Source organism: Crocodylus siamensis, chromosome 5 (genome assembly GCF_052110815.1).
Source record: "Crocodylus siamensis isolate JL-2025a chromosome 5, ASM5211081v1, whole genome shotgun sequence".
In the NCBI taxonomy this organism is placed as follows: domain Eukaryota; kingdom Metazoa; phylum Chordata; order Crocodylia; family Crocodylidae; genus Crocodylus; species Crocodylus siamensis.
In genome coordinates, this window is record NC_143399.1 from 124853617 (window position 1) to 124880217 (window position 26601).

General features: G+C 41.5%; 1 protein-coding gene across 7 annotated transcripts in view; it reads right to left on the minus strand.

Moving 5' to 3' along the window:
• BBS9 (Bardet-Biedl syndrome 9) overlaps window positions 1-26601 on the minus strand; it is a 482129-nt gene that overhangs the window by 324900 nt on the left and 130628 nt on the right. For all 7 annotated transcript variants that reach the window (XM_090050217.1, XM_090050216.1, XM_090050215.1 and 4 more), the window contains 3 exons: window positions 19797-19937; window positions 15175-15270; window positions 959-1131 (listed from right to left, as the gene is read on the minus strand). In XM_090050217.1, the coding sequence (XP_089906343.1) occupies window positions 959-1131; window positions 15175-15270; window positions 19797-19937 (410 nt within the window). The remainder of the gene's footprint in view (window positions 1-958; window positions 1132-15174; window positions 15271-19796; window positions 19938-26601) is intronic.

Genomic DNA, 26601 nt, shown 5'->3' on the forward strand with positions numbered 1-26601 from the left:
TCAAGACCAGCACAAACTCCATTTTCTATAATCTAAATGTGGAATAAGGTTTTTGAGAATATTTTTAAACCACTTTCACTTTTGGACACTGGCAGCTAACAGTGTGCCAATGAGAACTACAGACTATTCACCTGTATGGAATTTTGCCATCACTTCAGTAATTTTGTATTAAGAAATTAACTTCCGTACCAAATGAGTGTTTGTCACTAATGCAGTCCTTTTCATGTGCAATTATCTTTATAAAAATGAAGTGCCACTCCAGAGGTCGGTCAAGTCACTTGTCAAAGACCACAAAGAAAGTCAGGATGAGCACAGATAGAAGAGTAAATGTTTTCGATCTGAGCCTTCAAGAGGCCGAGAAGCGATGCACCTTGTCAAGCCCCCAGCAGCCACCAACAAATCAAGCCTTGCCCACTCATTTCTGCTCCATGCACACCCAAGCCTAGCGATTAGGGAAAATAAACAGCTAATGCTACTCAGGGTCTATCTTAGGGAGCCTCTGAAAGCAGTAGTGGGCACTTACTCAAGAGCCTCAAGCAGATGTGCCAAGAAGCCTCAAGTCTAACTGTCAAATCTGGTAGCTTTCCTTAAAAAAGCATTCCTTGAGAGCAATGCTGAGGTATGAACTCTGGATCTCTAAGATGTTTATGCTGCCTTATTCCAGGCCAGGGCTGATGTACAAAATAGGAACAGGTGGATAAGGAGGTTTCAGATATGCATACAGAAACAGAAATTCCTTATGCCCAATCCAGAGTTCATTTCATAATACAGAATAAATTCCAATCCAAAGGAGTTGAACGCAATGGGTCTTTAGTTCAGTAGTTTATCATTAGGAAACTTCTGAGGAAAGCAAAAGACCAGAAAAGCTATGCTAAAGTAAAAGACCATACATGAAGCAAGACTTGCTATCAAAAACTAATGATACTTCTATCAGCATATAAAATATTTTAAGACATACCTCAAAGTGGTGATCAATACATTCAAAATATTCTTGCAAAGGAATTGAACCAGAGAAGGTACACAGGAAGTCTTTGCAATTTTGCTTCTTGAAATGTTCTTCAAGACGAAGAGTAAGCTCATTTGCTATTAGCCAAATGTCTTCTAATTGATCACTCTGGATTCTATACCGCTCTTTAAAAAAAAAAAAGAAACCATACATGAAAAAGAGTAAAGAAAAATATAAGGCTACATAAGACTGACAGTGTCATTAAGTGCAAGAATTAATCAATTCTGTGATGTTTCTAAAATTTTTAATAAAGACATTCCAAAAGTGATTTTCTTTAGTGTTCCATAAGAATATATTTTATCTAAGATAGTCCTAAATTACCTATTCTTGCAGTTTTCCCTTTGCATAGCAGTCAAATTTTGCTGCAGAACTTAGATTTTAAGACCTGAACCAAGCTGGCTTGCTTCACATCCTAAAAATGTGCAAGTTCTGCTGTAAATTTTGCAGAAATGTTGCAGTTCTGCAGAAACGTGTGTTCTCAAAATGTGTTTTCACTAAAATAAGCACATACTTGGAATCACAGACATAAGGCTGGAAGGGACCTCAAGAGGTCATCTAGTCCAAAACCCTGCCTCAGGCAGGGTTATCCCTATCAAAACCATTCTATACAAATCTGTTGTCTACCCTCTCCTCTTAGCAAAACAACACAGTCAAGCCTTACACAAAACCAAGACATAACACCCTTACCTGCCACAGGTAAAGCAAGGGGACCATGGCAGCCAATGACCAGCTGCTACCAAGTTGTTAATATAAGCTCAAGAGATGCCAGGAAGAGGTCCATGCCCCCTGCTAAAAAGGAAGGCAAAAACCCCCATAGTCCATACCAATCTGACCATAAGGTCCTTTCTGTCCAAAATCCTGTGATTGGTCTGACCCTGAACAGAGAGGAAAGACTCCCTAGCCAGGAACCTTCAGATTTAGGTTAAACCAGAAGTACTGGCATATCCCTGTCAAAATCCCCAGCCTTGGTTGCAGCCAACACCCAATGCCTCCAAGGAAGGCATTAGAAAAAAACCCAAAAAACCCTGACATGCAGCAGTGGGGTAGGAAGGATTCCCTCCTGGCCCCATGCAGCAATGAACAAAATCCAGAAAATACCCATGGAAGGACAAAGACATAGCTACACCTAAATCATCCCTGACCAGTGGCTGTCCAGCACCTTCTCGAATGCCTTCAGTGATGGTAAATCCACAATTTCCCTAAGCAATCTATTCCACTGCTTCACTATTCTAATAGTAAAGAAGTTTTTCCTGACATCCAATCAGACCTACTTTGCTGCATTTTCAAGCACTGGTCTGTGTCTGAGTCTATGCAGCAAGAGAGAAAAGGTACTTGTTCTCTTCTTCATGGCAGCCCTTCAAGTATTTGAAGCCTGGTACTATGTCCCCTCTTAAGCACGATTTTCACAAGCAGACCATACCTAGTTCCTTCAGCCTCTCTTCATATGACTTGCTTTCTAAGCCCTTTATCATCCTTGTCATCTGCCTCTGGACCCTCTGTAACATCTCTATATCCTTTTTAAAATGTGGAGCCCAAAAGTGAACACAATACTCTAGATGAGGCCTAATCAGTGCCAAGAGAGGGAATATCACCTCCTGTGTCTTGCACCTGATGCAAGATGCATCCCAAAACTGCATTTGCCTTTTATGTGGCTGCATCAAACTGCAGACTCATATTGAATCTTGAGCCTTACCAAGACTCCCAGATCCTTCTCCATAGTGCTGTCATAGTCACATGTAACCTATGTTGTATTTGTATTTTTTATTATTCATCCCAAGGCATGGCACCTTGTACTTTTCAGTATTGCACAGCCTCCTACTAGCTCCAGCCTAGCTTTTCAAAGGGTCAAGATTAGGACTGTCAATGAATTGTCGTTAACGTGTATGATTAAGGCAAGAACCATTTAATGTGTTAATTATTTAACGCATTAATCATGTGTATGGTTTTGGAGCCTGCACCCAGGCTACCCTGCCCTGCTGCCATTACCGCCACCTCCAGACCACCCAGTGAGGCAATGGTGGCAGTGCAGAAGAGCCATAGAGCATCCGGGGCAGAGGCAACGGGCTTCTGTAGCAACAGGGGGGAAGAGGTGGTGCACCTACACACCCACCCATACACCTACCCACAATCCCCATGCAGGGCCCACAGCAGCCAGACTGGCAGCACTGGGAGTTTGGGGAAGGCAGTCCTGAGCTTCAGCAAGGTTGCCTGGCAGCCTCGGGCCCCACAGCTTGGAGCAGGTCAGGACTGCCTGGGAGCTCTGATACAAGCCACCTCTGGGCCCAGGTCCTCACGTGTCCCTGGTCCAGGCCCCTGGGGAGCAATGGTGACAGTGGCCCAGTGATCTGCACCCCTGTGGAGGCAGCCCCTACTGGTGGGCAGGGAGGGATTTCCACAGAGCCACCTCCTGCAGCCCCTGGCTCACATTGCAATGCACACCCAGTGTTTACGGAGTCACAGCCATGCCCAACACCGCCATCAATGAGCCGGGCAGAGCTGCTGCTCTTCCCTGTGTCACCTGAGCTCTCGTCAGGACCCAGTGGGTCTGGCGACTCCGTGCAGGTCCTGGGGGAGCCCAGGTGGCATGGGAAGGAGAGCAGTCGATCTGCCTGGTGCTGCAGTGGCAACCCATGCCGTGCCAGGCATGGATCAGGCTCCATTGGTGCTGGGCTGGGGCCGGGCACACGGCATGGTGCAGATTGGGACCGCAGGAGCCCCACAGTAATCCAGACCCTGCCCACCGGAAGCAGATGCCTCTGTGGGCACACAGGACCACCACCGCTGCCACTGTCCAGGGGCCCAGACTGGGGCTGCACAGGGACCCATAGGCCCAGAGGAGGCTCATATTGGAGCTCCCAGGCAGTCCTGACCCTCCCTAAGCCTGAGTCGTGGGGCCTAAGGGTGCCAGGCAGCCCCACCACAGTGGCTCCATGGGGGTCCCAGTGGGACACAGACCTCACACAGCTGCAGCAGGAGGGGGGGGGCACACCCACCCACAACCCCTATTTGGGGCCCTGAGCAGCCGAGCTGGCAGCATCTGGCATTTGGGGAAGGTGGTGCTGGGATGCAGCAAGACTGCCTTGCACCATCAGGCCCAGGGCAGGTTAGGACCACCTGGAACTCGCTAAGCAATTAAACAGGGAAGTTCAAGCCCAGGGTGAGGCTGGGGCCAGAGCAGCTGCTCCCAGCCTGGTCAGCCCATGGCTGCCATTGCTGAGGCAAAGGCAGGGTGAACCCACTGCCAATGGAGCTGTGCTTGGGCAGGGGGCGTGCCCTGGACCTGGGACAGCTCCACAATTTTGAGTTGTTAGTTGTGCAACTAACATCACATTTAATTGTAACCCGTTTTTTAATCATGCAACTGACTGTGATCAAATTTTTAAACAGTTTGACAGTCATAGTGAAGATGCTTCTGAACTGTGATTCTGTCCTCCAGCGTGTTCACAATCCTTCCCAGTTTCATGTTGTCTTCAAACTTGCTCAAGAAGCTCTCAATTCAAGGGTCCAAATACTTAATAAATATGTTGAACAACACGGGGCCCAGGAGAAACCCCTGTAGGATTTCACTCAAAGCCTCCCAAAATCATGACGTGGATCCATTTATAATTACCCTTTAATTGAAGCTATTGAGCCAGTTGTCTATCCATCTTATAGCAGTTTTGTCCGGGCCACATTTCTCCAATTTGGTTATGAGAAGGTCATGTGGGACCTTATCAAAAGTCTTGCTGAAGACCAGATACATTATATCCCCGGCATTCCCTTTGTCCACCACCCAAGTAGTTACTTGGCCAAAGAAGGAGATCAAGTTTGTTTGACACGATTTGTTCTTAGTAAATCCACACTGGCTGCTTGCAATCAGCCTTTCCTCTTCCAGATGCTTGCAAAAAGACTTCATTAAGATATGCTCGAGTAATTTCCCGGGTATTGAGGTGGTGCTAAACTGGTTAGTAGTTCCCTGGGTCCTCCTCTGCCTTGTAAACCATGAGGACTACAACATTAGGCCTCTTCCAGTTCTCTGGTACCTCACCCATCTCCCAAAGCTTCAGGAATATTATTACCAAGGGCTCCAAGATCTCTGCCAATTCCTTCAGTACTTGGGGATGAAGCTCATCTGGCCCTGCTGACTTGAACTGATTCAGACACACGAAAAGCACTCTCTCTCTCAGCTTGTTCCCTTCCTTATCCAAATAATTATTAGGCATCTGATTTCAGCTTAATTTTTGTTTCTAAAGACTGAGACAAAGTAGCACTTGAGTAGCTCCGCTTTCTTTGCATCTTCTGTTTAAGAGTTTCCCCTGGCTGTTTATCAGTGGTCCCACAGATGCCTTTGTCTTTTTTTTCTGGCCAACATCTTATCAAACATCTTGTTGTTGTCTTTAATTTCTCTTGCTAGGTACATCTCATTTTTTCTCTTTGTCTTCCTAATTTTGTCCCTGTAGTTTCTTGCCATTTTCGTGGCAAACTCTCCTCCTCCTGCCACTGACTGGCCAAGAGGGCTGCCTTTCATGCAGCCCTGTCCCTTGCTGCTGGTTGGAAGAGGGCTTCCTTCATCTGGCAGGGACATGTGGGGCTGCATGAAAGGCAGCCCTTTCAGCCACTCAATGGTGGAGGGAGCAGCTGCCATCTTGACTGCTGCCCTTCATGCCAGTGGCTACCCCCCTGCAGTGGGTTGTGATGCTGAGCCACAACAGTCACTGGCTTCACACTGGGGAGCCAGTATTTTATTTTTAGTGAGGTTTTTTTCCCAGGGATTCCATGCTAAATCATGGAAACCACCATTTTTCACAATTTTTACAAAAATTGTGAAACTGTGATTTAAGTACATCTCTACCTCTAATAAATCCCCACCATTATATCGATGCTGCATCTTACATGTTTTCTCTTCACCCAAATGCATTCTGATACGCTGTGTTCTTCCTCCTGAACTAAGGAACAAGTGTATATATTTCAGACTTACAAAACGATACCATTGCCTCTTCTCCAACACTGTCTTTCCAAAACAAAGTGTAACCCTCCTGGCCATCTTCCACCCACTCTGTCACCCACAGGTAGCTGTTCATCACACTGGGAGGGTGGCGTGGATGGAAGGTATCCAGGGCTGGAGTTCTGTGCACAGAGGTAGGAGTCACCCAGCTGGGTATATGGTGCCCAGCACACGTTCCCATGGCTACCGCTCTTCCCCATGCTACCTGCTGCCCGGAACAATGCAGCATAGACAGAAGAAGCCATTCAAGGCAAGGGAACTAAGCAGTGCCCAGGGCCAGAGAAGCCAAGCAGCGCTTGGGTGGCTGCAGCCACACCAGGAGCAGCCTCACTGCACTGGAGCCTCAGCAGCACCACGGCTTGTTCCAACAGAGGTAGCCAAGCTCCCAGGCAAGAGCCGCTGTGCTGCATTCCCAGCAGCACCTCAGGAGGAAACCTGGCTTTGCAGGCACTTGGCTGGCACCAGGGGAACAAACTGCAGTGCTCCTCCCATGGTGCTGTTGGGGCTTCAACGCCATAGCTGCTGCCCAGGTACTTCATTGCCACCATGGGAAAAGCTGAAGTACTGTAGGTCTCATCCAGGAGCTTGTTGTCACTGGAGGAAAGTCCCCCATCACAGCAGGGCTCAAGGCAAAAGTGCGGGCCAGATGACCTGGCTCTGGGGGCCAGATCCAGCTCACAGGCCACAACTGACACCCCTGCCATTAACTAAGGTAGAAATCATGACAGCACAAAGGCAATGAAAACCTACCCTAACCAGGGATTTCCCTAAAGTGAGTGGAACCACCAGATGAATGAAGGTGAATGAAGTTAGAACAACAAGATCTTTCCTGGGTAGATGTGCAAAAAAAGCCAAAGTATAAGGTGATTTGGTGAGACAGGCCAGACAGCAGTCCCTATGGGACCAGTCTAGTTGATGTAATCTTCAGTAGCCCTTAAATCTATGTCTATATTGAACAATAAAATGAAGTGCAGACACATCTGAATGAGTTCTAAGTGCACTAAATGGGCATTCTCAAGTAACAGAAACAGTCGAGCCATAGTACTATGCAACTTCACACAGACTAATTGATCCTTCTCAGATATCACTGTATACAACCCAGTGTGGTTAAGTGTGCTTTACCTTACATCTACATTTAAAAAAAAAGTTTAAAGTGGTAAATTATTTTTCACTTCAACTCTTAGACCAGGTATTGGCAATCTTTTGTCAGCACAGGCCACCTTTTGCAACCTGATTTCCCCAAAATGAGCAGAAAATCTCCATTCCCTCCTACCTCCCCTCCACCCCCACAAAGCAGCCAGCTGCACATTTAACCCGCCACAGATTCCCAAACCCCCTGCAGCGGGGTAAGGGCAAACGCAGCAGAGCAGCAGGTGCCACAGCAGAGGGGATTGGCAGCATGACACATGTCTATGCCACTGATTCTCCATGCCCGATCAAACCTCTGCAGGCCAAATCGAATCTTGCTGCAAGTCATAGGTTGCTGGCCCATTCCACACACCATTCCACATTTTTTCATTTGTACAGAATGGCTTCCTCATTCCACCCCCTCACCCTCACCCCCCGGTAGTTAGCTGCAGCAATAAATTAATTATAAAAATGTCCTGGGATCCTGACTACAAGAAAGGTGCTAGAAAAAGTATTAAACCAAAATTAAATTAATTATTTTTCTTAGCTAGAGTTGCCCATCTCCACAAACTACCAAAGTAAATCACATTTAATGAATTGCTAACTAGAGCTGACAGCTTATTTCAGATTCTATTCTACATTTCAAAGCAAGTCTTCCCTCCCTGGTTTCTTGAACAGTAAATCAATGCCAGCTAAATATTAACAAAGGAAAATGATGCTGAAAAGCATAACAAATTTTTGAAATAATGGTTTTCCAGACAGACATTTTCAAACACTGCTGCCATATTTCTTATCATTATTCATCCATCAACATGCTGTCTGAAAGGAAATACAAAAGTACAGCTGTGATGAAAAAGGTCATTAAGATTTGTATACAGAGAATATATATATTTTACTTGTTAGCAAAGTTCACAGTAAAAATCAAATGAACCAGAGGTCTTGCAATGTTGCCGTACTTATTAAACATTTTTCTCAAGATTAGCAATCCACAATTGTTTGACATTACTACTGGCATCACTCCCAGAATATGCATTTCATTGAAGGGAAAATGACAAATCCTGTTTACAGAGTAACAGGAAAGAAGCATGTTTTATTTAAAAACATGTCCATTAAAGAAAAGAACACCATCTGCTGAAGATAACATTCAACCTAACTTCCCTTTTTTAGAACTCACAGCATAATTGCTGGACTTAGTGGAATCAGCATCAGATTTTACCTACTCAGCTTTTAAATCAAAATTAGTTTGGAAGGTTTCAGATCAAATCAACAGACATTCCATTTATAACTGACAAAACTAATACATTAATGGTCTAACATGGACAAAGAAACTAATTTCCTCTATTAGTTTCCATACATTTTTTGTTGGTCGATACAAACACAATCTAATTTTACTGAGGCAGGCCATTGTATTCATTTACTCTACATGTTTTACTAAGCTATTAAACTGAAGAAGAATGTTAATTAGATTTGGGAAATGTAGGAAGCTGAAAGTCTTTAGCCGTACTGTAAAAATATTCCTAAAATGGAAATTTGATGGGAGCAGTAACAATTATCTGTGTCTTTGCCTTCCATGTGCATTATAATTAGACAGCAGGTTTGTGATTAAATAAAAGTTACATAAAAAGCTTTTCCCCTGCAAATTACAGAAGAGCATTTCTTTCAAAAATATCTCATACAAGAAAAGAGATTGCTCATAGGACTGCTAATGGATTACAATTTTTTTCAACATCAGATTCTCTAGACTAGGTTATATGGTATATTCTTTACAGTACTCTAGTTAACATTTTAAAAATGTAAAATCAGAATTCAAAATGTTCACCTTGGTTTAAATATGTCCCTGACTTCTGAGTGCATGCCCCAAGGCAATTCAGAGCAACTCAGGTACCTAGGACTCCTGTAAAGTCTATGGAGAGACTTTTAGAGAGATTCAGATTTAGGTATCTTTCTACTCTACAAAAAGAATGTGGAGTGGTAGGTATCTCTACTGCTTGCTAGAGATGCCTACCAATGGGCTACTGAGAAAGCCCAGTAGCACCTCCAGCTAGTCAAAAAAAAAAGACAAACTTTAGTGTATTTGAATCCATCTTCTGGAGTTTAGATTGCCACCTCGAGTTATCAAGTAACTATCTCTATTCACTTGCAATTCACAAAACCTGACCCCACTTCTGAGCTGCTTAATAGATTTCTGAGGATAGACATGAGGGGAGTGATAATGGTGTCACTGGGTGGATCTACATGCGCGCATTTACTGCGCGGTAACCAAAACTACTGTGCAGTACAGGCACGCGTCTACATGTGCTTGCCCATACTGCTCAGTAAATATGGTGACTTACACCAACTTGAGCATAATGCAGGTTTCAAATTTATGCCCAATTAGTTACTGCACAATAATGCACATGTAGACACCTTATTGTACAGAAACACTGTGAGTGTGTACTGACTTGGGACTAACTTTAGTCCACACACAGCATTAATGCACTTTAATGCTGGCACATGTAGATGCTGGCCTATTTCCACTCATTGCGCAGTAATTTACTGCATGATAAATTTAAACCAACGTAAATGCATGTGTAGACAGATCCACTGTTCACTTCTGGCCAATAAATATAGTGGTTAGATCATTCACCAAGGAACTGGGATATTTGGTTCTAGGCCCACCTTATCCTGAAAAAATCAGAACCCAACCCACATTTCTACTTCCTAAACTGTAACCATGAGGCTACAGAATAACCTAGGTGAGGTAACTCAATCAGGATGCTGCAGCTCTCTGGGATCCCCTGGGTACTGCCCAATAAATCCAGATTATTTCAAATAGGAATTCACACTGTCAAAAGTAGTTGTGGCCTGCATTCTTTGAAACAAAATAATTACTCTATTATTCTTCTGTAGTCAAGAAATGAGTAAAGGCTAAGTTGCTGGCATTTTCCAAGGGGTAAATGAGTCTAAAAAGGTTGAGAAACACCTCTTCTGCTGATGCTGACCCACTAGGCACCAATTGTACAAAAAAGGAAAAGAGAAAACAAGAGGGGGTTTGTAGACTATGGAATAGAAAGCCATTATTCTAATAGCCAGGGGGACGCCATAAGCAGTAGGCTACACTGGCAGACCATCTCCTCCATTTCTCCAGAACTGTAAAAGTTAAAAAACAGAAATAAATCTGGAAACAGAGACTTGGAACCCAAAACACTCCCTTCTCAGGATAGTGTAGCACAACTAGGCTACAGAGCCCCTGCTTATGGTTCAACTTGATGAGCAAACACATGGTGAAATGAATGCCAGAGGCAGTTGTCAGGTCTACAGTACAGACACCTATATTAAGTCAAGTCTGCTGAAGCATGGTAATTACCGTCCTCCAGTACACTCCAGCGTAATGTGTATCAGCGTCCCTGCACTGAAAAATGGTAGTAGAGGCACTTTAACTAAAGCTTGTCAAATGTGCTTAGTTAAAGAGCCCCCACCGCCATTTTTCAGTCTAGGGACACCGATACATGTAGTGGCTCTCAGAACCACTCTAATTAAAGCATCCTTACCCCCCCACTCCCAGAGCACATATATAAACACCCTACAGTTGGATAAAATGGGTCACACCTAACATATTGTAAAAACAGGCATTTTAAGGACATCACCTTTCAGCTTCAGGGAAGAAAACAAAGATTAAATGACTATGAAAACTTTTTCACCTACACCTGGTCCTTCCAGATCAAGATTAACACATCTGCAAAGGAACATAAGGCAAGCTTGGATGAAGGCCTCCAGTACTTTGGTCTCTAGGACATTGTTACTTTTTTTCAGGATCATTAGTTCATACAGTATTCATTGTTATCTATATTTTTAAAAAATAAATTCTATATGGCCTCAGTGCAAAGCAGATTGTATGATATAAGCAGAGCTAACATTTGTTTTATGTTATTGGATGATGGAAACTTCATTGTACATACACATTCAGTCTGCATTCGCTTCATGCCACCCACAAACACAACTATTTTAATAGCATGAAACCAAATACAAGTTTGTGTATTTGATAAATCTATATTCATAGAAGCCGTGGGAATGGAATGCCAACCTTCAGTATTCAGTATATGAACTTACCCTGTGTCATTTTTTCACATTTCTAAAAAATTAGAGATTTTTAAAGACACAACTTTATTAAAAAGAGCTAAGTTATTTTATGCCCTTGAGATGCAGATATAAAGCATAAAACAAGTAGCTTAACTGCAAAATGGAATCAAACACCATTCTTCTTCTCGCTCTCTTTTTTTTTTTTTTTTTTTAAGGGGAAAGGTTCCTGGGCATGGCAAGAGAAATAATAACCATTCACATTAGAGGGAAGACCAAATGTTTTACATATTCTATGTAGAGTGATCTTTATAAGTCAAGACTGGGAAACGAGTAAGACTGTGTGGGAAAGTTTATATTAAGACTACAAGTGTCATTCCTAGCCTATGAATAAACAAAACCAAAATGCAGAGGAAGAAATTGGGGTTTGGGTGGGAAGACTGAAAATTTTGAATTAATTAGACGAAAATTATGAATTCATTAAAGACTAAAATACGTTTAAAAACAGACAGATCCTTAACTGGCGTAAACTGACATGGATCTGACCACACATGTGAAACTTTTCATCCAACAATACCATAAAATAGGAATCTATTTATTCTTATGTTAACTTATAAGGAAAAGTCTTCATAAATAATTTAAATTATTTCATTCCCAGAAAATTCAAACTGTTTAAATTCCATTGTCAAGTTAAATATTAAAAGTCAACTAACAATAAAATATAGTATACGAATAGCACATACATAACCTTATATAGATATGAAGCTGATACATGTAAAATGATTGTTGATATTATAAAAAGTCCTTTACTAAGTACCATCCAGATGTTTCTGATCAAAGCACTTCTTAAAAAAAAAATATTACCTAACAGTTTACAACTCTTAACCTGGTATTACTGATATGTATAAAAAAAAGAATATGAAACTTTAAAAATACATTTTAAGTGATTTGGATTCTTTTACTTGGGAAAAAAAATATTTCAGCTCAGCAAGCTGTCTTTCCTATCTGTCACTTAATCAAGAGTGTTTATATGGCACACTACAATTTTGTCACAGCAATCAGGGTGGTCATGGAAACCATGAATTGGAATAAACACCTTGAAATCCTGCAAATGAGATGTTTTTACAACCACTTGGTGGGTTCTTTATTTCACAGAAAAAATGTACATCATATCATGCATAGGCATGAAATCAAATCAATGGAACTCTTGCTCAGCAACAGGCAGCAAGTACGCACATGACAACATAACACAGCCAATGATATCTGTAGTTGAGCAAGGAAGTTGGTAAACTGTGCCAAGACAAAAATGAGGTAAAAACATAGATGCGGCAAGCATAACAAATATGGCACATATAAATATTATGCACATATGTATAAAGCATCAAAAGTTACTACTACACAGAAGTGGTGGTGGGCTAGTCTTCTACAATATGTAATGTTCATGTGGACTGCAATGAAAAGGCAAGCTATAAGAAACATCTTGAGGGTAAGTTTTATGAACATAAGCTCCAAGCTGTTGAACCTGTGGATTCAAAAAACAAAAAAGAATAAAACCAACAAAAAAACCAATGGTTTCATATTTGGTTCTGATCAACTGAACAAAATTTACTAATCAAAGCTTTTTGAAAGTCATGTAAATGATCTAAAAGAGCTGTTGAAAGATTGTCTTAGGCTCGAGTCTTGTTGCTGACGAAAGACGTTGAAGACTACTGTGTTCTACATCCTGTCGGTCATGACATGACACTTGACAACAAACAGAAGAGAAGATTTTGTGTCAGAGGCAGGTTGGAAATATGGCATTCCTTCTGAAATAAAATTACTGCTTTTGTTATTGACAATGGTGCACGAAAGGCAAAAAGGTAAGAATGAGGGCCCCAGGCAGACTTCATGCTTAACACAAGACTAGCCAGTTAATCACGTTTTAAATACTAGCCCAGCTACTCATTCATGTAATTAACAGTGTGATAAAGTGGAAAATGGGCCACAAAATTACTATATTTACTCAAATCCACAATGACTTCAAATTTAACCTAACACTCCCAAAAATTAGATTCTACAGATGGAAAATGTATAGATGTATTACATTTTTCCATGTACAGAATCTAATTTTTGGAGATTTGTCTTTCATTCATCCCCCTCCCCCACCCCTACCCCCAACCACATGCCAACTACTGCAGTGATGAAAGCAGTGGCGGGGGGGAGGCAGTGGGGGGCAGTAAAGCAGCTTGACCCCTGCCCCTTGTCCCCCCACACGTTGCCACCTCTCTTCCCTTACCACTTGCCCTTTCCATTCCTGTTCTCCTTGCCAGCCCTACCCCAACATTGCTGCCTTAGGCCCCACTCTCCCTCCTGGCAGGTTCCATCTTCCTTTTCCCCACTGCTTACCCTTGTTCCACTCTGGCAGGCCCTGACCCTGCTCTAGCCTGGGGCATGCAGCAAGTGCTTGCCGTGGCTGCAGCACTGCCCAGTAGCAGTGGCAGCTCCAGATGACCCATGGAGCTAGGGCCAGAGATGCCTTGCCACTGCTACTGCTGCTATCAAACTGGGCTAGAGCCAGAGCAAGCACAAGCTCTGTGACCTGGCTAGAACAGAGCCAGAGCCTATCAGAGTGGAGCAAGGGGACACCCTGCCAGGCAGAGGCAGGCAGGAGGAGACCAAAGCTCTTGGGAGGTCAGGGAAGAGGGGAAAGGAGCTGTGGCTCTAACCCAGACTCAGGGTCAGGGCCAGGCTGCAGAAACTGCTGCTCCCCCACCTCCACCACCTTGTACTCAAATGCAAGACAAGGGGTTCCCCCCCTCCCTGGCCTTGTGTGTGTGTGGGGGGGGATTCATCTTGGATTTCACCAAACACAGTATTCCATTAAATGTCTGTAATAATCATGTGGCTGATTTCCATTAGGTTAAACTGAACATGTGGAAGGCTCCCCATTGTGATCCAGTGGCAGCGCCAGGACTGGAACCAGCTGATAGATGGTTCCAGCCCCAGAACCACACCGGTTCACCTGGCATGTGATTTTCTACTTGCTAATCCAGGGGAGCCTGGAGTTATGATCTGAGATTCCCCGTCCATGAACAAGTAGTAATGGCAAAATTTGAATCTGGTTGTATATCCAAAATTGGTGCATCACACCATCCATACACAGCATGGCAGGAGGCATGATTCTTGGGATCAGGACACAGATCCCATTGCACCATTAAGTGAAGGCATGCCAAGGGCCGAAGCCTCAAAGTTTTGCTGACAAAGTCGCACCCCCTGAATTTAGAATTTGTTCAACTTAATTATGGAAGAAATTTGTGAAAAAGAGTGGATGCTTTAGATGTGCAGAGATTTGTTATTGTTGTAAGAGAGACTTTAACTGTTTCTCCTGCTCTCAGTGCAGGGTTTCATCAGGACCTGTTTCTTACAGAAAAATCAACAGGCAAAGGGAAAAGTTCACCTTCACCAGTGACCTCAAGATGGAAGTTTGGTCGGAAGTAGTTCATTTTCATGCCACCCACCTGAAGGATTGCCTAAAATGTGTTGAAAAGTATAAGCAAAATTGTAAATAAGAAGTTGAGAAACTGATCTCGTGGCAATTATCAGAAACACAGGTATTTCAGCAACAGAAGGATTTGTTCCAAAAATAAAATCAATTCTTATCACTTGGTAAAAAAATCAATAATCAGAGCATCACCTGACAAATGACTTTGTATAGTGGGCAAAATCTCAGAGTCAAACCACTGAAAACATGTTAGCCAATAACATCCTCAGTGAAACCATCAAGAAAATCAAAATCTGCAATATTTTGTCAAGCCTACTGCCTGTTTTCTGACAGCATGACAAATGGTTGATTCCACTCAAGCCAAAAATCTTGGTCTTGCATCAATAAATATTTTTAATCAGATTTCCACATCTGAAGACAACATATTGGCAAAAGACAAATTCAGTGACTTAATCAGTGTAGTTTCTAATATGAAATGTAAACCTTGATGAATTTTAAATTAATCCTGATATTACTTACGTGATGTTTTTGAAGCAAGAAGAGTGATTCTAGAACCAGCTAAGAACTGGAATCCTAAACTATTTACCTGATCTTCATCAGACTGATCAGAAAAATCTGAGAGAAGAAATAAAACGTTAAATTAAACTGTTACACAATGTTTGCAGCAAATTTTCAATCCACATTAAGGGCTAAATTGCCCTTGCGTAAATGCCACTGGAGCTGAATCTGCACAAAACCTTTACATAAAGGCACAGAACCACAACAGTCCCTATGAGCAGAAATCACTTGGTCTATGCCCCTTCCTGAAAAATTTATTCAGAAAGAGGTACAGAGGAAGCAGAGCCATGGCCATTCTCCGACTACAATGTACTACATGAACAAAACTAATGCATTTTGGGGTTCCGGCTGCATCATCCATGAAAACAGTACAACGTACATATTATGCAGTCCCGAAAGAAACTGCTCTGCCCAATTCCTGCCACAGAAGGATGTGACTATGCAATGCCATCTATTTATAGAGTCTATTCAAATTGCCTGAAAAGTATTATAAAGCATTCAAACTTCAAGACTTTAAGAGTCCTGTCTTATCCTTTAGTGTATGGCTAGTGAGAAATGCCTAACCTTAGTTACAAGATAAGCCCAGGAATATTAAATTTTATACTGTGCACAGTGTACTGTAATAACACTAGATGATTCTAAGGGCAGCGCATGTATACTTAATTCTACCATCTACGCCCCATAAAAACCAGAAGGAGGAAGGAGATAACGTTTAGCAAAGTAAATATTGTTGAATAGTCACATTTTAACAAAACAGCTCACCAAACATCAGTCCTTGTTCTCCTTGTTCTATTGATAAAAAAGGAGGAATTACTTTTGTAGTAGTACCACATAAAACGGATGTGCACATTCCCTGTAGAGGGCCTTTACTGTAGCACTAGGTTCTGTTTTCTCAGTTCCACAGAGTATCCCAAAGTGCTTTGCTCCAAAGGGGGAAGGAGAGAGAGCAGAGTGGACAATCCAGTGCCCCTTTCCTGCCATGAGGTAGTGCAAGCAGGCTGCAGGGACCCACACTACTTGCTGATCACTGACAAGCTGCCCAGTCACCCACACATCAGCTGTCAGTGACTTGGTACACTGACAAGCTGCCCCCACCCAGGCTTGGGACAGATGTTACCCATAAACTGGTTTAAGTGATCAGAAATTGGTTTAAACCCGTAACAGAACATAAGTTCAGTGCACATAAACCAGCGTGTATGTGTGTGTGGGTCCCTGTCCAATTTCACTGGAATAGGACAAAGGCAGACAGAACAGTGTCCATTTAGGGCTTTTTGGAGCTAATCAACAGGTCAGCTGGTAATGTCCCTCCTTGGAAAAAGCTGTTGAAGAAGAGCTTGAACTAATGAAAGAAACTTTTGTTTTGCTGGTTTGCTGGTTTGCAGTCCTGTCAGGTTTGCAGACAGAGAAATGGAGATTGAAAAGCTCATTATCATCAACAGATGCATGCACTACATATCCCCACTTTGCCTCAGAGAGCTAGAATGGGGATGGGTCTAGCCACACTCCTGCCCCTTGAGCAGCCTGAGACGGTGCAGGGCAGGGTGGGGGTTCAACCACCCCCTGCTAATCAGAGCATCCTGCCAGGGCCTGGAGACCCTCCCCCCCCAGCTCAGCACTACAGAAGGGAAGGAAGGGCTGCTCTAGCACCACCCCCCCCCCCGGCTTCTAGCCTGAGCCACTGCAGCCTGCATTTCTGGAATGAAAAAAGAAAGCCTATCCACATCCAAATCAGTTCAAGCTTTGCAGGTTAGACTAACCTGCAACGATTGAATCAATTCAGGCTCAGGCTTTTTGAATGTCTGTCCCTAGCCCCAGTGTCAGGGAGGCAGGAGAAAGCAGAGCCACAGGGCTGAGTGACCCTTTATTGTGCTCTTGGCTGGGGGACATGCCACCAAATGATTTCGCAGAAACTTTGTAGCAGTTCAGCTGGGGGTGCTCAGTGTATCTGAGCCTCATAGTACTATATTTTGAAGCACTATAAAAGTGCTGCAGTCTACAAATGCACGTTTGTCTGTGGCCTCTAAATGCACCTCCATGGGCACTGTGATCTGAATGTTTTAACACACCGTTTTAATTGTATATTTTATTCTGGAACAGCCAAAAATATTTGAAGGACCTTGAACAAAGTGTAAATTGTGTTGTATGAATATTTCACCTTTTGAACAATGTTTTATAATAGTCTTATTTCATTAACCAAAATGACAAACTAAATGGATCTCAAAATCAAAAAATGAGATCAATTATGTTTAGAGTACCTCTAGAACAAAGTTCATAACATGGTCAAGTCAAAAAATGTTTTGAACAAAACTTAAACCTACAAACACATAGCAAATTCTAAATACATGAGAGAATACTACAGAAAGGCAGGTATGTATAAGATTACGTACCCAAATCATAAACAATATTTGAAAAAGAAAACACAGGATACTATCTGGCATGCAAGTAAGTAAAAGGGAAAATACATACATTTGCCCTTGAAGTGACACCACAATGAAAGATTGGCTTGGAAGAAATTTCTCGGGTCAGCTCCAATCACCCGGTGTCTCAGACAATCATATAGTATAATCTCTTTTACAAAATGGTCAAGCTCCCCTCACCGGAACTAGTTTGATTTTTTTGCCCCAGTACTCTTATTGAAAGACTGTTCCAGAACTTGACTTCTCTGATGTTTAGAAACTGGCAAGTTCCATCTTACGTTCCTAGCTAATTTGTTTTTGGGGCAACAGTCTTCTTTAGGGCTGTGCACATGTGTTCAAATCCTGTAGGAGAATTCTCTTAAGTGTATTTTCCCAGTAAAAAAAAAATAATTACCCTGCAAACACCTGAAGAGACATTTGAATGCTGAGCCCCTAAAGAGCAGAAAACCTGCAGTGTTGACACTGCATAGCCAGGCTCCCCCATACATATATTTCCACATGCTTTACAGGCTTCAGTCTGCCTGGAGACAGATAGCAGCAGTGCACAGGGAAGCCTTGATTGAATGACCCAGGGTATTCAGGGTCAGCCTATGTCTCCCTGCAGCACAATGTTTGGATTGTGAAAAGGGTATGTACTGCTCCCTGTTTGGCTGGAGCCCTAGAGTTCAGCAAGTGATGCACTGCATTGCTGGGTGTGGGAGCAAAGCACCCTGGAATGCTAGAGAATTGTGCTGTGGCTTCTTTCAAAAGAGAGTGAGTACAAACATTTTGCTTTCCCAGAAGAAAGTATCCTGAGAATGATTTAGCTCTGGTTGTTCCTGGATTTTTTTTTTCCTGGAATGGAATTTTTTTCCAAAACAAAAATCCTGAACATCTGTACACTCACAGTTTCTTTTGGGAGAACAGCGACTGTCGTAGGAAAAAAAATGTGTGCGCATGGTCTTAGTTAACCAGATCTTTTTCCCTGGTGTTTACTTCAACGATGTACTTTCTTGGTTCAATGGTGACGCCTTACACATTTAACTTTACTAGACTAAATAATCCAAGTCCATTCTTGTATGATAGTCTCCTCTCTAATCCCCCAGTGACACTCATATAGCTGTCCCCTGCAACTGTTCCAGTTTGAATTAATCTTTCTTCAACAGGCCAAACAGAACTGTGAACAATATTATGAAGGGACCTAGCATCATGGCATTAATACTTCTCTATATCTACAGGAAAAAGCTCAACTCATACTTAGGATGTGCTAAGGTTCTCATCACACTGGTTAGTTATTCTTTGATTAATGAATGCACCCAGGTCTTTATACTCCTCTATTTTCCCAATTGATAAATTGCAAGTTACAACATAAATTGCAGGACTTGCCCTTTGTATGATTAAATATCATCCCATTTCTATTACTACGGTCTTCTAGATCATCCTGTTCCTCCTGTATGATACTTCCAACTTCTCTCTGTATTAATGATGCCTCCAAAATTTGATTCATTAGCAAATTTAATTATCTCTCTCCTCTTTTTTTATTCCAAGGTCAATAATGAAAATATTAAAGATCAGTCCCAACTCTGATCCTTAAGAAATTCTCCCTTCTAGCCAGCAGATGCTCCTGCACTACAACTGGTTGTCATTTCCCTTTCAGTCAGTTCCTCGCCATTATAATGTTTGTATTAATACCCATATTTTTCTTGACTAACGGATTTCCCATGTGGGACTGTATCAAATGTTTACTGGAACTTAAAAACAACCTATCAACTGCATTTTCCTCAAATTAAAACACAAAGAAACAAAACCTTATCAAACCAAAATATCAAATTAGTTTGGCACAGTCTACTTTTGGTAAAGTAATATTAGATTTTATTCCATTTATTTCCATGTTTTCATTTATTCAGAATAAATTTTGAAAGAAAAGAATAATAGGTTGTTTTGAAACATTTGATATTCTTTAAAGCAAAGCAAGCTTTATAATACTTTTATAAAACTCAAAAGCCCTAGGTTGTTACTCAGATAATATAAATTACATCTTTGAACACTAAAACTAACTAACACTAAAACTGGTGTTTCTAATTTGGCAATTACTTTTTAATTACCCTATCATTACTCAAAGATGAAAGATTCCAATCTAAATTCCTATCATATCTTGGGTTACAGGGACATTGTTTGAAGTCCTACCTGGAAAAAGGCTGACAAGACTGACAGGAGGTTTGTTGGTATCAATAGTTAGCTTGTGGTTTGCTGTTTTTGAAGGTTGAGCTGGAAAGCAAATTAACCGCAGGGGCAGTCTAAACTTGCACTGTGCAACTCTTGGTACCCCTAAAATAAAAGGACATCATCAGTATTAGTGTGAACTCTGTATTCCAAGGGCAGGACTGCAATTGCTCAAAGAGCACACTTTTAGTGTAGATCAGGAACTCGTTAAAAACAAACCATATACACTTTCAGATTATTGTTCGCTTTCAACCTAAACATGCTTTTACGCTGAATCATATCCAGTTACTGACAAACTAAAACTAAGTATTTTGGTTTCAGACACTATTAAAATAATTAACCAAATCTATTAAATTTGTACACCTGCATTCACAATGATTACGTAACCATAACAGACTATTACCAGCTTATTCAGACCTTTAGCCAAAGCATGCCATGCTAATATGATTGAGGGTTACATGGTTTATGCCTAATGTTTTGAATGCATTGTACAGGTACACCAACAATGTGTCTACATATTCCTGACAGTTGTGAAATTTCACACTTCTTCAAATCAGTCTTCTACTTGTTATACTCTTAAAAATATACCCACTACCAAATGGCAGAAACTGTTGGTTTAATATAAAAGGTCTATTAGATGTTAACACTTCTTTAACCTCTCAAGTAAAGTTCAAAAGTATTTCTACATGTTACCTTTTCTCTGACACATTGTAGCAAAAAGAACACATGTTTGTAGTTTTAAATTTAAACAGCAGCACAAAACATCCTACAGTAACTACAGTGAGGTATAGAACATATCACAGACACAGGAAATTATCACTGCATACAGAGAAGACCTGAGCAGAGTGCGGGGCCCAGGGCAAATCAGCCTGTGCGGGGCCCCACTCCTGGATGCGAGGAACCTGGTGGCAGATTCAGAGGTGGGGCAGCGGACTGCTGAGCACCCCACCAGCCGTGAAGCCAGCAGCAGTGTGGACTCACCATGGCCACTCTGCCCGACTCCGTAGGCCCTCCAAAGCACCTCCCTCCAGGGACGGCCCTAACTGTATACCATACAATACTATTCTAAGACTTAAAAAAACACATTTATTTCCAATTCAAGTGTATCTTAGAATTTTGTATTCCTGTATCTGTCAGTCATGTGATAAAATAATTAAAATTAAAAGCTGTTTAAATAATATGATTATGTATATAATATAATAATATAGGATAGTAATAGGACAATCATCTCTACAATTGTGATAACTGTCATAATTTTAATAAAAATACTTTTTAATACATAAATTCCCCCCCCAAACTAATCACAAATTTCAAGAACATGCACAAATATACATACAGACACAATGCTTACGATCATAAGTGTCATACTTGGTCAGACCAATGATCCATCTATCCTAGTATCTTGTCTCTGACAGCAGCAGAAGTGGATGCTACACAGAGTTAGTAGTGAACCAGATCTCTCTAGAGCAGCAGTGCCCAACCTTTTTACCACACGGGTCAGACGGGTGGTGCCAAGTCCCTTCACGGGCTGGATCCAGCCAATGGGCCCAATCCAGCTGAGAGAGGTTAACACGTCCCAACCCTAATCTGTCCACTTGGTGTGCAAGTGGGACAGAGTGACCCCAACCTGGATGTGTGTGTGTGGCGGGGGGGGGGAGAAGGAAGGGGAAGAGGGCAAAGCAGCCCTGATCCAGACATGGTGGAGTGGGGTGACGCAGGGCAGGGTGGGGCAGAAGAGCCCCGATCTACGCATGCAGGGGGGAACAGCCTGGTCCTGATCCAAATGAGTGGGGCAGGAGCAGGCTAGGGCAAAGCAGCCCCAATCTGGATGTGCATAGGGGCACAGCAGCCCTGACCTGGATATGTGAGGGGGCTGATGGGAGTAGCCCAGCACCACTCTGGATGCATGGGGTGGGAGGGAAGGGGCACCCCTGAACCTGCTGCACAGGCAATGGCCTGGGCAAGGCTGGATCCTGCCATGTAGAGCATCCACTGCTCGTTGCTGCCAAGTGTTCTGAACTGTGGGGAACCCTATGGGCTGAACGTCATGTCTCTGGACCAGATTTGACCTATAAGCACGCCTGCTGTAGAATGACATACACCTTATATAATACCTTTCCTGATATCTACCATTTATTGGGTTAGAGATTCCAGAGGCAACCTCTCCAATCATTCTGTTCAATAGCCATTAATAGATCTACCATCCTTGAATGTATTCACTCCCTTTTTGAACCTGGCTATGCTATCTGCCCCCACCTCCTGCAACAATGAATACCACAAGTTAACTACATATTTCAAACCTGTTACCTACTAATTTTAGCAGGTAACCTCTAGTTCTAGTATTCTTGGTAAAGAATAGTTCCACGTTCACTTGATCCACACCCTTTATGATTTTATAGACCTCTAACATATCCATCCCTCAGTCTTCTCCTTTCCAAGACCTCTATCATACCCTCCCTCAGCTGAGATAGTTGGCAAATCTGAAAGTTTATTGCATTTTATAAGATAGAACTCCCAAGAGCTTTAAAATGAAAAGCACAGGTCGGCCAAGGAGGCAATTACTACTTCCTTTTGCTGAAACAGTCATCAGGAAAACATACCTTGTCTTTGTTGTGAAACCTGTTTATGCAGCAAGATGTAATGCTCTACTTGAACTAGCTGCACCGAAACTAGCTCCATTGTATGCCCCAGAAAAGTGGAAGCACCCAAAGATCAACCACACCCTCCACAATCATTGCAAATGATTAGCTGGTCAGTTCTCAGTTTAGCCTAGAGCAGTTAAGGTGATCAGATTTTTAGAATGAACAAACAAGGACACCTGCCATTAACAGTGCCTACAAAGATGAAGGCATGAAAGTAACAGTTATGGTAAACATCAGGGAGCACACCTGGAAAGGAATACATAAAAAAGAGCTAAATCTCTTTTGCCAAACAACCCTCCTCCCCCTCCCCCCCCGCCTTTTTTTTTTTAATTTGCTACTCTTAAATTTGGCTCTATTCACAAGAAAGTCTTCTAAGGCTTGTTCAGATGTAAGATCACTGGAGGGCCTGGAAAGAAATGTAGGCATGAAGGGTCAGTAAGGCCCAGACATATCTGATCAATACTGTTCAATCATTACAATCATCCATACTGTTGTCTATTTCTCTAGCTCCACTGGTTGGTAGTGCCTCCAGGTGGTCAGTCTGCAGCAGTTCGCTAAAAATCAGTTATTAAACTGATAAGGAACCTTGAGACATGCACTCATACCTGGTACACTTCTAGGTTTTGATTACTGTTGCTGAAAACTTGCTGCTCAAAAAAAAAAAATCAATCTAAGAACTTTCAGGATGCTTTATTGAACAAGTTCTGCATACGTTTTATATAAATTGCTTCATAATCTGATAAGAAAATGAGTAAAAATATTTTTCTTCATCAATAATGCATAATACAAGTCTTCTTATTAAAACATTGAAGGCACCAATACATGTGCAGTGAGGCCATTCCGACACACTGTAATTACATTAATCAAGTCTGCTGGAGCATGATAATTACTGTGCTCCAGCAGACTCCAGCGTCATGTGCATAAGCATCCCCATGCTGGTGGCGGGAGTGCTTTAGCAAAAGCTTATTCAATGAGCTTTCATTAAAGCACCCCATTACCATGTTTCAGAGTGGTGACACTGATACACATGACACTCTGGGTCCTGCTCTTATTAAAGCGCCTCCCCCTCCACTCCCTGAATATGTGTATAAATGCCTTGAAATGCTATACAAAGTACTGGCCACAAGAAAGTTACTCAAAAATTGTCATAAAAATTTCTAAATATTTTCCTGTTTAAAGTAAGTTTATTTTTTCTAGTATCATGTCAATTGCTGTTGGATCACAAGTCTGCCTCATCATAAACCATCATTTTTCAGCACATATAGAGAAAATGCAAATCAAAACTGAACTTAACAGGAATTTAATTCCAGGGGGAAAAATTGTATGGAGTCCAAAACTGCACAAAAAAGGGAAAACATATCTGGATACCATGAAAAATATAACTGAAGTAGAAAATTTATATTGGAGAACTATTTCAAAATGTTTCCTCAGGCCTGCTAGAGTAATTTTACATTGTAGCAAGGAAACCCAGAGCAGTAGCAAAGTCTGGTAGCCAGAACTTCCTTGATCCCTTCCTGTTATGTCTGGTAATAGACCCTGCTTCATCCAGAGTTGTTATACATTGCACATGTCATGTAACTTTAATATAGTAATAATGGAGAACAAACCATATGGGTTGCCATAAAACTTTTTTCAGATTCTCTCTCATGTATAAAAGTAGAAATGCAACCTAAGATCATCAAATAAAAAGTATCAGCGTTTGAAATGAGATCAGCCGTGTGCTTCTAAGCTATAACAACATATTTACATGCATTGTAGGTAAGAATTAACATATAAAATCACTGCTGCTATAATCTCGACTATAGTTTTGTGTAAACACCCGGTAGGTAGAGAAAAATAGCCAAGTTTGGACCTGCAGTTTAGGACATGGATTTTTCAGAGAATTCATGACTTAGTTGTAGACTGAGCTAAATTTAACTAAAAATAAGGGAAACAAACCCTTGTTTGTAGTAAACCAAACAAGAATATGACAAGGCACAATTCCGATAAATTCCACAATATTCTCCTTAACATCAAAAAATATTGGCTTAATCAGGATTCATTTGTGTGAATAAAAGTTGCATTATTCGAACCTTCTTTTTCAAGAGGTAAGACCCTACCACCTATCAAGCAAAGTAACACATCTACTGTGTTAGACAGAACTAGACCTGGCAGAAATATTTCATTTTAGATGGTTCTGATTCTATTCTTTGTTCTTGGCCCCTGGGACTTAGTTTCAATGTCCAGGCAGCTGGAACAGAACACCATTTTACTGAAGCAATTCCTCCTGGATTGTAGGGAATGGTGCTATGAACTATGACCACAGAACACTTCTTCCTGTCCCTCAGACTTGGACTGAAACTGCACTATTTCTTGGGGTGACCTCATAGCTTTTGCAAACCAATGAACCAGAAGTGAAAACTGAGGTGACCACTAGCAGCTTCCTTCATGTACTTACTGGCTGCAGCAGCTTCAAGACCACTTCTCCCAGAATGTCTATACAAGTATGTTAATAAAGAAGGGGCTGGGAAAGCTGAGAAAATCAAGGACACAGACAGAAGCAACAATTTTCTCCCAATCTGGCCACAGAAAGAGGCCTGTAGCAGCGCATGGCTGCAGACCACTTAAAAAACGGCCAATTGGGAAAAAAATCTGAACCCTCATTACATGAGGAGGGGGTGTTGCTAGGGGGAAACCAGCTGCAGGCTTGCAGCCAGCAGCTAGATTGCCCTCATCCCTGGAATCAACAATGAACTTCTGTTCGGTCTGAGGGATTGTTGCAACTCAGAACACTTCCTGCAAAATGTTCTGAGTTACAGCAGGGAGCTGCACTTCTGCCTGTGCCCCAAATGCCCAGCCATGAGACAAACCTGCCTTCAACAAGAAAATGAAAAGACTGAGACTTCCTTCTAGTTGACCCCCAATTCTACATCAGGCTTCCCTTATTTTTATGTATGGTAAAAAGCACAGCAATACATTTTTTATGAAGCAGAATCAACAAAATGCATTTATTTCTTACAAGGATTTAATAGACTCTTTAAAACTATCCAGACAAAATCCCAAATCTCAAAATTGATCTGCTTTTCAGGCTATCTAAATAAAACATATAAACACGAAAAACCAAAACAAAAAATAACCCTTTGCATTTTTCCCCCCCACCCATTCAACTTTGACAGTTGCAGCAGGTGTTGTCATGGTATCTGGTGTCATCATGAATGGCATATGTGCTAGTATTTACAATCAATTAAAAACAAACTCTTGCAGCCTTAAATAAGAAATTCTTAAGAAGAATCGAGATGAAAGCAGGTAAAGAACATCGTGTTCAGGCCCTTTTTTCACACTGTGCATAAACAGGATATCATCAGACCAAATCCTGAAGATTTTTTTAAAGCAACTCCTCCTACACCAATGCCAAGTCAACACTTGTTAAAGGAGTAACCTCCTAAGAAATGCAGTTCACTTCATCCAGAACTTGTTCTCAATTAGGAGACACTGATCAAATTATCTATCTTATCTCAAATTATCTATCCTATCATTCACTCACCTTTAGGGTTGAAATCTGCTGTATAATCAGCAATAGCAATAAGAAGGGGAAGCAAAAACAAATAAGATAACATTTAAAAGAATGAACAAAGAGATCTAATAATTAAAAGTGTAGAAAAGAAATTAAAATGAATAAATCTTTGGAAGGAGTCTAACTATGAAAGCATAATTTTATTCAAAAAAGGGAAGAAAAACAGGCCAAAGACCAGTTTCAACCTTGGTATTATTCCATTCAAACCAGGAAAAACATATTAAATTGAACCGTATGAATTCCACAGAGTTATACCAAGCATTAACTTGGCCCACAATTTTGGATCACTTATATAAATGAAAATGCATTCCAGCAAAAGGTTAGATAAGATGAGGCTATGAAAAGACAATTTTTCAAGACTCAAAATATATATAAAGACTTGATTTTGCAAACACAACTTGGGATAACATTTGTGTAAAACTACCAAATAATGTAAGTGAATATCTGAACATCCATTATGTTATTTAAATAGCCTTATATTTTTTTATGCTCCTTTTGCTGAGACATTAGTGTTAATGTGATTATTAAAGACAAACTGTTAAAGTGATTCTCTAAGAAATGGCAACAGGCTTCC